The sequence below is a fragment of the Parasteatoda tepidariorum genome, chromosome 7 (assembly GCF_043381705.1).
Source record: "Parasteatoda tepidariorum isolate YZ-2023 chromosome 7, CAS_Ptep_4.0, whole genome shotgun sequence".
Taxonomy (NCBI): domain Eukaryota; kingdom Metazoa; phylum Arthropoda; class Arachnida; order Araneae; family Theridiidae; genus Parasteatoda; species Parasteatoda tepidariorum.
In genome coordinates this window covers 54,778,367-54,792,147 of record NC_092210.1, presented here as the reverse complement: position 1 = coordinate 54,792,147, position 13,781 = coordinate 54,778,367, and the positions used below count along the sequence as shown (strand labels likewise).

Below are 13,781 nucleotides of genomic sequence, written 5' to 3'. Positions count from 1 at the left end.
TGTTATCTAAATATGTATCTGTTTTAAAATAAGTTTATTATCTGACTCTCAAAAAAATATTCATTTTCATTCTTTATTTTTATTAATTTCTAATTGAAACCTTTTAATGGGATAAATGCCAATTTAATTTAAAGGATCGGAGCAGACTATTCATTCAAAAAATATCAGTAATTTTAAAACATCAATTAAAGCAACAATTAAAACATTAACAACATCAAAGCAACAATTTAAATAGTTATTTGGTGTTGTACACAAATTTAAGACCCGCTAATCAAAGAAAATCCGTTCATTAAGGATTTCTGATTTGACGATTGATGATTTTCTTATTAATCCTTAATTTCAATGCCTTTCTAGGAATGGAGGGAAGCTAACTAAATATGATCATGAGTTGTATAACGAGCATTAATTGCTTGTATAACCAATATTTAAGTTAACCAATATTTTTGAAGGAAATATTTTTATTTTTCTAAATAATATTAAGCTATTGACTATTTAAAGCTTGCTACATAAATTTTGTTACATTAATATATTTAATTAAACTTTTTTCTTACTTTGCAGCCTCCTGAAGTTACCTAAATATGAAGGAAAATGACATGGTACATTAGAAATGGCTGCGGATACTCCAAACCAGCACCAAGCATGAGACTGGCTAGTAGGGTGGTTCTCATCCTATTCTCCATCTCAGTTGTGTCTCTTGTGTTAATCGGCAGATGTGGTTTGAAGTTGGAACAGGAATTAAAAGTAGAAAGTTCTGCTGCCGGACCCATGTCTCCAGATACTGGCAATTTTATGTACCACTTAAGCAACAGCGAATATGAAAATGATGCCCTAAGGAAGAAGGACGATGAGCACAAAATTGAAATTCAGCGATTAGAAAATGAGATATATGAACTGAAGAAGAAGCTGGAAGCATATCAGAGATTGGACGAAGATATTCAACCTATACCTGTCAAAAGCGTAGGTTCTCACAATTTATTAGGCGTTGAAGAGTGTGGGGAATATATTGAAAAGCAAATATCTGTAGCTGAATTAAAAGACGGTGTGCCACTTAATAATGAATACGAGGTGCTACCATTTTCTCATTTTACTTTTAGCAGGGTTTACCCCGTTGACTTAGGACTTGGTAAAAGAGTGGTTGAGAAGCCCATTGGATACAGGCGTAAGGATCTTTTAGAAGTGTTTGTTCGCGCCTTGGAAATGGTTAATAAAAACAGACACGGTAAATATAGGTATGCTGTAGAAGATTTCGTTGATGGTGCATTTAGGAACGATCCAATTACGGGAACTCAATACTCCCTGTACTTCAAACAAAGAAATTCTTCTAGAACATACAGAGTTCTTACGTTGGTGCGACCATTTGCTCCAATTCAACTGGTATCAGATGATTCTACCAAAACTTCAAAGCAATTGGTCAACGTCATCCTACCTCTTTCTGGTAGAATCGACAAATTTCGAAATTTCATGGACAAGTTCGTTAAAGTTGGGATAAAACACGACCGTCGCATTTTCTTAACTGTAGTTTACTTTGGACTTGATGGACTTGCTGAAGTGCAGCAATTATTGACCAAAATATCTAAAGATACTAAATTTCGAAATTTTAAACTTTTAACACTGAATGATACTTTTTCCAGAGGAAAAGGTCTCCATGTTGGAGCCGAACATTGGAGTAAAAGTGATGTTATACTATTCATGTGCGATGTTGATATCATATTTTCAACGAAATTCCTCGAACGATGCCGATTAAATACCGCACCCGGTAAAATGGTGTATTATCCAATTGTCTTCAGTCTGTACAATCCTTCAATTGTTTATTCACTTCAAGGTAAAGATTTACCTTCAGAATCTGAGCAACTGTTAATTTCTAGAGATACTGGATTTTGGAGAGATTTTGGCTACGGCATGACTTGCCAATACCGAAGTGACTTTTTAAATATAAAAGGCTTTGATGAAGATATTATTGGATGGGGTGGAGAGGATGTTATGCTTTACCGGAAATACGTTCGTAGCAAAATAAAAGTTGTACGATCGACGGATCCAGGTATCTTCCATTTGTGGCACGAAAAAAAATGTGATACAAAAACTCTATCTGTGGACCAACAAAGAGCTTGTTTAAGATCCCGAGCTTTAAGCGAGGCTTCTCATGCGCAACTCGGTTTACTTGCGTTTAGTGATGAACTGAAGCACAATTCTGATGATTCTCAAATTCCGATAGAGATTAATTCAACTTCTGGACATATCACTCAGAAACAATCATGATCAATGCTGATTTATTTAAAATTTAATTGCAAGAGAGCTTTTGTGCACAAAATACATTTTTACACATGAAGTATGAAATAAAATTTTTGAGAATTTTCTATGTTTTTCAGTATTTATTCAAATACCAATACTTAAAATAAAAAACTACACGAATTAAGTTTATTAAAAAAAATACAGGTTGCTGTTACATTTTTCATTACACACATTAACGCATTCAACAGTGCATGAGCTAGCTAATAAAAACACACAATATCAAATAGAGTAAAGGGATAAAGATAATAAAAAAAAAGAAAACTAAATATATTTTTTAAAATAAAGTAAAGTTAAAAAGCATGTAAGATCTTATCTTATTTATATTTTCATTACGAAGCTGATATAATAATAATATTTGTATTTGCATAACTTACATATAATATATAAAATTATATACTCTCTTTTTTCATTAATTCATTAAAATTCCTTGAAAACATATATTTGCACTGAAATACTTTTAATTGTAAGGATGTAATGCGTGAGCATGATAACAAAACATTATAAAAATGTTGTAATTTAATAAAGGAATAATTTTTAAGATCTCGCTATCATGTATAATGGATTAATTTTTATTCATTAATGACTTAAAAAAGATTAAAATTAACTCTTAAGATGATATTAATAATCAAAATATTATTAATAAATTATATAAATACAATAATTATATAATTGTAATGAATTTATAATTATAATAAATTATAGGATTACAATAAATTATATATTATTAAATTATTATTATTACTAACAAAATTTGCAATGTAACCTTCAGAAACTATAAAGATAATGTTGTATCCTGGCAAAAAAAAATTAATGTTTAAGTTATAAATATTTCATTGCTAAATTTATTAATTGTGAAAAATATCCAGCAAAAATAATTGCTTTCACAATGAATATAAGTTGGTATTTTTATAAATAAACGAATTAAGTAGAAACGTTATTAAAATTTGCTATTATAATAAAGTTTTTCCCTTATTGTAAAATTATTATAATCACTTATTTAAATTAGGACAAATGAGCACAAAGAAATTTAAACAAAAATAATTTAAACAAAGGAGTACGAAACAAGTTATTAAATATATTACCGGTAAATATTTTTCAGGTTAACTACAGCTGTCACACAATCTTACAACTTAATTATATCGTATTTCTTTTTAACAACCATTAGCATAATGATAATGTATAATATTTATAACACAGAACAAGTTTCGAAAATCTCATTAATAATGAAAATCTCATATACATTTTAATCATAACATAACTTGTTTTTATTAAAATATGTAAAAATCTTTTCACCATAAAACATGGTATCTATGTCTATAATGCGATGTAAATATTTATTGAATTTATTTAAAGTTATCAGCACTTAAAAGAGTTTATGGATCATATAAAGCTTTTAAACATTCAGAATTAATTATCTCACGTTTTCTAAAGTAAACTAAAAGAGTAAAATTTTAATGATATAGCTTTAGTTATTTACACGTAATCCATTAAAAAAGAATTTATAGTTTAGGGTTACATTATAAAGAAATGCTTATTTTATTTCAACAATGTGATTTATAAAAGACAGCAGTTTGGCTAATTTATGCATTAAGAGCTAATACTAAAAAAAAAATAAACTTTTGTTATAGAAGGTTAAGTTTTAAGTGTGTTTGATTAATGAAAATGAAATTTTACTATGATTTAATGTTGTGCATAAAATAAGCAATTGCCCCGTTTTGTAAATAAAAAAGTTATAAAATTTATCATATTAATGGATTTTAGTAATTTTTTCCACATTATATTGGTTTCTTTTCGTTGTATGAAATAAAATGGTCTTTTAACTGTTTATTACCTTTAGAATAGATGAATGTTGAAATCTTAATGGGTCTTGTCAATTTAAAGATGTAGTAGATATAAATATATTTTATGAATACTCCAAAATGTAAACATATTTTAATGGTTATTAATTTATCTGAAAGAATATGACAAAATAATTCTTTAAAAAAAAAAAAAAAAAACAACGTATTTTGATTTCGAAAATAAACATTCATGAATAAATAATGTAAAATTTCAATTATTCATTTTAGGAATACAAACTATCGGAAGTTATAATACGGACTTAATGTTGTTATTGCCGATCGGCCCGTGCATGGGGCAGGGAACTGCCCTTGCATCAGAACGTGGGTTCGAATCCCGGGCAAGGCATGGATGTTTCTTTCTCTATCAGTGTGTTCTATGTCCTTTCTCCTTTGCGTGTGAGCCACACCCTATAAAAGGTTTGTGGTTGAGTGAATGGCGTGGTAGAAGTCGAATTCCTGGCCATAGATGGCGCCACTGAAAAACAGGAACAATCGCACCCTCACTGTCTAAACAGGCATAGGACAAATTTTTTATTTTTTTTTTTGTTATTCAATCGAAAGAATGTTGTTTAATTTAGATCTTAAAGTTTATAAAAGCTATGAACTAAAATTGTAAATCCTAATAAGCATCGCTAATGCTTTTAATTTTTTTCTTTCAGGTCGGAGTAATTTAATACTTGACTTTAAACCATGCATGTTATGAATTAAGGTAGGTGGGACATATAATTAAAACTGAGTATTACATAGCATATAATAAACAGAAGGGCTATTTAAGTGTGTTAGAGAGACTTCCCTATTATGGTCTGGCTGTTTGTGTGCAATTGGACCAGTTATTTTATTTATTTGAACTGTTTTAATTTTGCGTTTTATAATAATTGCATTTGTAATTTTAATGGCTTGTTAAGTAACTTGCGGAGCTCATCAAAGTGGTCATCAAATCGTTAAATTAAGAAAAAAAATAGTTATTTCTGTCTTTATTTGAATGAAATTATAGACAACAATTATTAGAAACACAAAATCAACATGATTCAGATAAAATACAGGTTCAAAAGTGCACGAACAGAGCAATCAATAATTGGAAGGCTATCCTCCCGGTGTACACGGAGAATAAATTTCTGGTGAAATTACCGTACTGCAAGGAAATGACATTTCTGGTAAAAAAGAAAAAAAGACAACAACTTAATTCTGGTTATTAAAACCAAACTATGAGGTGTAGGAACCATTTGTTTGGCAACTTTTCCGTTCATATTTTAACGGTCTACTGGGAATTCGGTCTTTCAAAATTATAGTTCTGTTTGCAACACATTTAGTAAAATAACAGAAAACTGAAACTTAAATTTAACCGAATAAATGGTTTTTATACCATAATGTAATATGATGAAACTGCCAAATTTACCACGTTTACCAAACTTTATCACATATTATAAAACCATATTACATTTAAGAATATCCTTATCAAAGCGTTTGGCAAAAATTACCGAGTTTTTTGGTGTTCTCATACAGCCAGAAACACTCTAAATTTTACCACATTCTGGTAGCTTTAACCATAATTTTTTTCTCGGTAACGGGTGACGTTTCTGGCTGTGGAATTCTATGCAAATTTCAGTTCGTGTATATCAAAAACAATCTTTAAAGATAAAAATTGAGTTTAAATTAAATTTTTTTTTTATGTAGTGTAATGATGGTTTTACATGGCACTATTTCCTGGTGGATTGGAAACAATCTGTAATTAGTCATATTACTCTTAAAGCTTTGATCTTTTATAATTTTTATACAGTTTTGTTTACTTTTTTTCTATATTGGAACCGTTGATTTACGAAGCAGATATCTGTCAATTCTTCATTTAGATACCCGTATCTTCAATTTTAAAACTGATTGAGTGAATTTTAATATTATAAAAAATTAAAAAATAAAATTCAGATTCATTTTTAGTTTCTGACCACTAATTATTGAGAATATAACATTTATGTTAAGATGTTTTTTTTTACACTGGGGCATAAGCAGCATTAAAAATATGCCTATGACATAAATGAGATTATCAGGCGTTTATAGTGCAGGAATCATGGTCACTTAGAATGTTAAATGTAGCATTAATGATTAATCTAAACGTAGCCCATTTATCGCTGCGATATGCGATGATAAGATAAGAATTAATTTGCCGGGAGTGAATACACATCCTGTATTGTGGGCGTTGTAAGCGAGTCATCTACTTTTTTTTTCATTTTCAAGTACTTTTTATTTAACTTCTGTGATTTACAGTTGAACCTAAGTTGGTTTATGCTCCATTTCAAGCGTTAAATTTTTTTACAACTTATTATATTTTTTTACAACTTATTGTATTTTTTATACAGTGTTGAACAGCCCACCCAATTTTAAGTTTACGACTATTAATGTTCAACTTCATAGCCATGTATTTTTGAATATAACACAAAAGACAAGGGAACTCATGAATCAAATATTGGGACAAACTAGCCTTCATAGAGGGCATTTTTGATGGAAGTAACCAACATTTGCGTTACATGGAAAAATTCCACGAAAACCTTCCAACCCATGATACGTCTAGCACTTAGGGTACTTTACGTCAGCACTGTAGTCGGTTCAGTATTCGTACCAACTAACCCCAGCTGAGATTCGAATTGGGATAACTCTATCCTCTGAGAACGATAGATCCTCTCAGTCACCGCAGTTCTTTTTTAACATATTATAATCGTCGTTGAATGGCTGACTTCGGCCGTCGGGTTTCGAACCCACGACCTCCCAGACATGGGCCCAATGCCTTACCAACAAGACTATCCCACCCCTCTTTTTAACACTTTTTTATTTTATTTTATAACCATCGTTAAACAGTCGACCAAATTTTGTGTTTACGACTACTAATTTTCAACTCCGTAGCCTTGTAATTTTGAAACAATCCAGAAGACAAGGAAACTCCTGGATCAGTAACCCCATGGGTTATGAGAACATGGAGGACTTCGCTACCCGACAGATTTAACGTGCTGCAGTCACCATTTGCTACACGAGGAGTCTTTGGTTGTTGTTCATCTAATTGTTGTGAGTTAGTAAAGTAATAATTTTTCAGTACGGTTAAAGTTGACTACTTTTTAGCCTATGCTCTATAGGTCATGAAAATGATGCTAATCATGAAAATGATGCAAAATTTCAATATCAGAAAAGTTTCTATCAATGGAAGAAAATGTCAACAATGTATCAGCAAAATTTCAATATCATTACAGTTTCGTAAAAACTAAAAGCGTTAGTGATATTTAAAAAGTTATTCCCACATTACATTTTTTAGGCTCAAAAAATATGTAAAAATTTTCCTCTTGGTGGAAAAATCTCGCCAAATTGGGGTGGTTATTAAAAGAGTGTACAATTTTTTTGAATTCTTAAGTCGCGTGTTCGATCTAAGGACCTGATAATTCTTTATCGCAAGATTGTAATTATAGTTTAAAATCATTGCAATTTTAATTTTCTATATTTGAAAAAACACTCCTAGCCACCTAGAGTAAAATAACCACCATAATAAATACTTGTACCACCATAATAATACCATAATAAATACCACTAATATACTTGTTAAAAATAACAGTAAGTTGGTTTAGAGGTTTATATCTGAGTCATATACACCGAAGAGCCATTACATTATGACCACCCTCAATCTATAATAATGTGCTCGCCCAGGTTTTCATGGTTTCTCGCCCAGGAACAATGTTTCATGGGGCACATTAGGACCCACAATCCTCATAGAACAATCCCTGACGTCTGTTAGCTACTTGAACATAGTTGCAGACCAGGTTCACCCATTCATGGCAACAGTTTTTCCTGCGAGGGATGGTGTTTACCAACAGGATAATGCACTATGTAATGGTATTATTCATAAGGGTCGAATCGTCATGGATTGGTTCGAGGAACATTCCAGTGACTTTCAAGTCATGCCTTGGCCCCAAATTTACCTGACCTTAATCGAATAGACCATTTGTGGTCCTACTTGGAAAACCAAATTCGTTCTGCCACGCTACCCCCGCGCAATGTGAGGGAATTGCAGGGCCAGTTGGTGAGTGCTTGGTACCAGATACCTCAGACTATCTACCTATCAGCACCTCGTGGAATCAATGCCACGGCGGTTGTTAACAGTTTTGAGGGCTAAAGGTGGTCCTACATGTTATTAGCAGGGTGGTCATAATGCAATAGCTCTTCGATGTATTTAGATATATTAAATAATAAATTATTAATATAGTTGGAAGAAAGAAAAAAAAATGTATTAGTGAATCTAAATGCAGATCTTAAAAAAATTAAATATCATCGATGATCAGCCAAAATTTCTAAAGAAACTTATTATTTTACAACAATTGTAACTTAGAAAGATTGTTAACGGTAGAAATGTTTTGACTTCTTTTATTTTATGCTTTCAATGAAAACAAAGAATCTATTTATTCTGGCTGTCTGAAATCATCGTTGAGTGGTTTCATATGTCTTCTATTCAATAAAAATAGTTCGTTGAAATCTCCCCCTAAGCGGAAGAAGAGCCAAGTATTATATTATTTACTTTAGCTGATGGATTTTGTGTTTTTATCTGAACTCTAGGCTATTTTATTTAAAAAAAAGCTCTGGAGTAAAACATATCAGATGTATAACTACAGGGAATAAAAATAACTTTCCAAAGCAATATTTTTTAATATGATTTGATTAATGATGTAAGCTATTTTATGCTTAGATGATTCTTTTTAAAATTAAATTGCGAAATACTTCTTTGAAAAAAAATTTTAAGCCCTTCAAGTGTTCATAAAAGAAGTTAAAAAACAGGAATGAATTATGAAATGATACAAAGAAGAATTCTGTAAATGTATGAGATTTTAGGTTGAAATATTTTTATTGTACAGTTAGCAAAAAATTAAATATGAAACACTTTGAATAACTTTTTATCCAATGATAAGATTTTTTACGTACTAGGACTCAACCTTAATTTTTTGAGGGGATGACTTCAAATGTACTAATTAGTTGAAGCAGACAATATTTTAAATCACAAAATATGACACAAAAACGTTCTTTTTCTGAATAAACATGTCTTTTTTTCAACGGATTATGATGTCTGATGTCCCTTCCCCAAAGGCAAGGGATAGCTGCATTTCGGAAATGTGGTCCCAAATATTTGGTCAAGAGAGCAGTCGAAAATTTGAACTCCTTAACGTTAATATTATTTTTTTCGTATTTCACGTATCTTGAGAATTTTTCAAATGAATTGAAAAAAAAATTACAACAATTATAAATTCATTTGTCGAAAAATAATCCCATGCAAAAATTACTTAGTTGAAATTATTTATTATTTTATTTAATAATAATCAAATTTTGAACTGCAAGATATACAAGTTTTTACATCATTTTACAGAAAGTTATTTCGTATAGCAAAATCAAAATCAGTGGGATGTTGGTTGAATAGTTCCTGAAATATCAAGTTTTTAAAAAGTCAGATATTTAAAATTCATGATCACCTCCGAACAATTAAGATGAAATTCTAGTAAGTAAAAATCCGATCAATAGATCAAAAGTTATTCAGGGTGTTTCGTAATTCTTTCTTTCTTTATTTATTTTCTGCACATTGTACTTCTCGGGAGTAAACGCTATGCCTTCTCGGGACACTTCTCGCACACTTTTCGGGAGTAAACGGTATGACTATAACCTAATTAAATAGATCAAGTATTTCACAAACTGAAGCAATACAAAACTGAAAATTTGCAAAGCAAGAATCCCATCTTGAATTCTAATCGAGAACTCGTTGTCTACTTTTATGATCAACAGTCGAATCTCACTAACTTTGAAAATTAATGCATCGGTGGCTCTACAGATATTGCAATGCTGTTCTTTAAATAGACGGCAGTTTATAAATATTATCAACTAATGTATTTTTTATGTGTTTTAATGTGATAGATTGATTATAATCCAGGCATTGGTGGAAAACATTTTATCATCAATGGTTGAAATGCCGGTTTATAATGAAGGCCTAGTCATTGCATAGAACGACTCGTGATTAAAGACTAAGCGTGAGAATTATTATTCACTTTGCTTAGTCATTATACTGAATACCTTTGCACTATTTGGAATGACAAATTCTCTGTAAGAGAAGTGTAAATTAAAAGAATTATTTCAGATTTTTCATATGTCTCAGAAACTTTAGAAGTGGACACAAAAATGGTACAAATGTCGATATTATTTATGACATCTACTACATATTTTTTTGAGAAAATATATATATGTATTACAGTTCTAATGTTTCAGATATCTAAATGTTTAAGTGGAATCTTAAAAAAAATTCTATTCGCATTAATCTTATTTTAATAACACTATTATACAATGGTTAGATCTGTGTCAGTTATGTAACTATGAATACACTTTACTGTCCATAGGTTTATCATTAGTCATTATTTAGATGTCTAGGTAATGTGTATTATCAATCATTTCATATTTTGCCGGGTAAATTAAGGCTCTCTATGCATTGACTAACTTAGTTATTGAATAAGATTTCATATATTGACTGCAGTACATAACTTACTGCATTACTGAAGTGCGTTTGATTTGTTAGTTACCAAGGATGGGCCGGAAAATGGATGTTTGTAAAGTAATATTATAATGGATATTTTGCAGTAAGAACGCATTTTAAAACAAAACTCCTCTAGTCGCGCTCAATTTGCGCTTTTGTTTTAATTTTTTTGCAGTCGGGCAAGCTTGTTACGAAAATATTTTAAATCATTCTTGAAAAATTTCCCGTTCATGTAAGTTCATATAAATTCGCTACTCGCTTTATAGATTATGCTTTATGTTTTATTCTGTTTTTTCTTTATATTTTATTTTCTATTTTTACGTGTTATTTTTACTTATTGTGTTCTATTTTATTTGTTGTGAATTTTGTGAAAATTTTTTGAATGCTCCTCGCACTATTGTATTGATATATTTTGATTTGGCTATATTGATACAATATTAGAAAGCACTCTTTTTTGCGGATATAATCGTGTGGCTGATGAAAAGATTATATCTTTTATTTTCCAGATTTAAAAAAAAAAATTTTATCCTTCTTTTTTTGCCCTCCTAGTTGCTTGTTATTTTTTATTATTATTTATCTTTTCCCCTCTTTTTTACATATGTCTGTAATTTTCCTTTATTTTATCTTCATTTTGAACTTATCTTATGAGTTCTATTTACTTGCAGCTTATGCGCAATAAATGAAACTTATTGTTTTTCTTAATTTTCTTCGTGTTTNCAATGTCGTGATTCGTTTTTGCGGTTGTAATATCGCGCGATTTTAAAATTATGCATCTTGATCTAAAAATTACGCATCATGATTTGTATTTTCGCATTTTTTAAATTCGATGTAGAGTTTTATATGCACGTGATTTAAAAGCCTCATATCGGGATTTATAATCACATGGATTACAAGTTTAAACAAAAATTAGACAAAAAAAGTGCTATTTATATATATATATATAAATAAAAGAACAGGTCTGAAGAAGAACAGGTGAATACTCCAGAACGCGTTAGTATTTCTCCGTGCGAGGATAAAAGAGTTTCTTTCAATAAAAAATATAAAGTCCTACATTTGGAAGGAAACTGGAAAATAAATAAGGTATTTAAATACCTAAAAAATAGTTATTTATCTTCGACATAAACGAATGCATAGAAATGGTTTGAGCTCGAGGAAAAACTACAAGAAAAAATTTCTATTTTTAGGGAAGATAAATATGGATTTTTTCTATATATGAAGCCTTCTGTAACAAAGAAATTTTCTGAATATGCGACAGAAAAGGGGTAAGCGTCTAAAGATCTAATTATAGATGAGGAGCTGTTGCTAGAATCCGTAAAAGCTGACATACCAGAGAAATTTCAAAATTTCCTGAGTACGGCATCTACATTTACTGTTGGAGAACTTATTAAATTGTGCTCAAAATTAGAAAAAAAAATTATGAGAGTGTCTTCAATAGATCTCCTCACCAACGACAATACTGGAATGATAATTCAAGGTACTATGAATAGTCAAGACAATGCATTGCCAAAACTGCGTGAAACTTGCCAAATTAGAAAAAAAATCTCACCAGAAAAGATTTGGGTTGTTAGAAAGTATGCCCCCTACAGAGCAACCATTTGGAATTTTATCAAGTGATACTATCGGTGCGCTCAACTTTACAACTCAACTAAAAAAATATCTGCATTTAGTTATTGATCATGCTACTCGGTATCTTTGGACTTTTTCCTTCAAAAATACAACAACTGAAAACTATACAAATTGATTGAAACAAATGTTTCAAAATTCAGGATACATATAAGATTTTAATTGATCGTAATGCCTTATATACAGCATTTAGATTTAGGAGATTTCTTAGAAACTATAATATTAAACTGTTATTGACCACTGATCATCCTCCGCAAACAAATGTAAAAGTTGACAATAATCTCTAGGTTACGATGCAAAATCAATGAAAACTCTAAAACAATTCCGTGGTCAAATTTATTAAAAGTATGTAGCATACGAATATAATTGCACCCCTTACTCTATAACTCAATTTCCTCCTGCCTATTTAGAGTATGGAAAATTACCTTCTCTTGTAAATCAAGATATTTATCCTCCAGTTGATGAAGCAAGAAGTATAGCTGTTAAAAATACCGAAGGGTTTTTCTAAGAAAACCAAAATTCATTATGACACTCATTTTTTGGAACCTAATTTCAAAGTTAATGATTTCGTAATTTACGAAGAATTCCATCATCCTAACACAAGGCAATTAAGTTCACCATATTCTGGTCCATACAAATTTTAAAGAAATTATCATTTGAAATTGATAAACCTAATTTTCTCGCTAAGAAAGAATCTGAAATAGTACATGCAAACAAATTAAGAAACTTTTATCCAAGTCAACAGTTTCAATTAAACGTTAAAAAAAACATAATTTTTCAGTGCTGGGCTTTTCATTTTCATTTTCTGTCCCTATTTTCGAAGTTCCGTTATTTTTTATTTTTTAATTTGATTTATGAGTTTTTCTTTATATTTGATTTTTGAGAGTTGCTTAGAAAAATGTTTGGTAAATTTCACATCGAATGTTTCTTTTCTTACGTTTTCTCCTCAATATAAAGAATTAAGCATGAGTAAACAGACTTAAATCCCTATTTTTTTCTCATCTAGCTGGGAATATTTTACCCAATTTAGACTATCAAACGTTATCAATGGATAAAGCAGATATTTTTATAAATTTGGAATGAAGCATATCATTTTCTACAAAGATTTATTAAGTACTTTGTATGCAAATTTTAATGCTATTGAAATATTTTAAATATTTTTTTTGAAAAGTAAACACTCTAAATTAGATAACTTGAATTACTTGTTAGAAATGATTTTTTAAAGTGTATTTCATATGTTGTGAATAACTTACTTTGTGAAAATACATAAATATTAATAAAATAGAAAGTAAAAACAATTCGAATAATAAGTGAATTTAAATGACTTTATGAATAATAAGTGCTTTAAGAATGAAACAATGATGATAAAGACTGCAAAAATTCGTTCTTTCTTCTTCCATGGACGAATAATTTAATAAGTTTAGAAAACTACAAGCCTTAACAATGGATCCAGTTTGTTTATCTTAAGAAAAGATCTTTTTACATTGTGAAATTTT

General features: G+C 30.0%; 2 protein-coding genes across 2 annotated transcripts in view; one reads left to right on the top strand and one right to left on the bottom strand.

Annotated features, from left to right (window-relative positions):
• LOC107443124 (chondroitin sulfate N-acetylgalactosaminyltransferase 1) overlaps nucleotides 1-2,356 on the top strand; it is a 37,603-nt gene extending 35,247 nt beyond the window's left edge. Inside the window, exon 2 of the mRNA XM_043043853.2 lies at nucleotides 559-2,356. Coding sequence (XP_042899787.1) covers nucleotides 589-2,256 — 1,668 coding nt within the window. The 5' untranslated portion in view covers nucleotides 559-588 and the 3' untranslated portion in view covers nucleotides 2,257-2,356. The remainder of the gene's footprint in view (nucleotides 1-558) is intronic.
• The window catches only part of LOC107443118 (astacin-like metalloprotease toxin 5), a 464,016-nt gene that overhangs the window by 151,245 nt on the left and 298,990 nt on the right, over nucleotides 1-13,781 (bottom strand). The window lies entirely within an intron of this gene.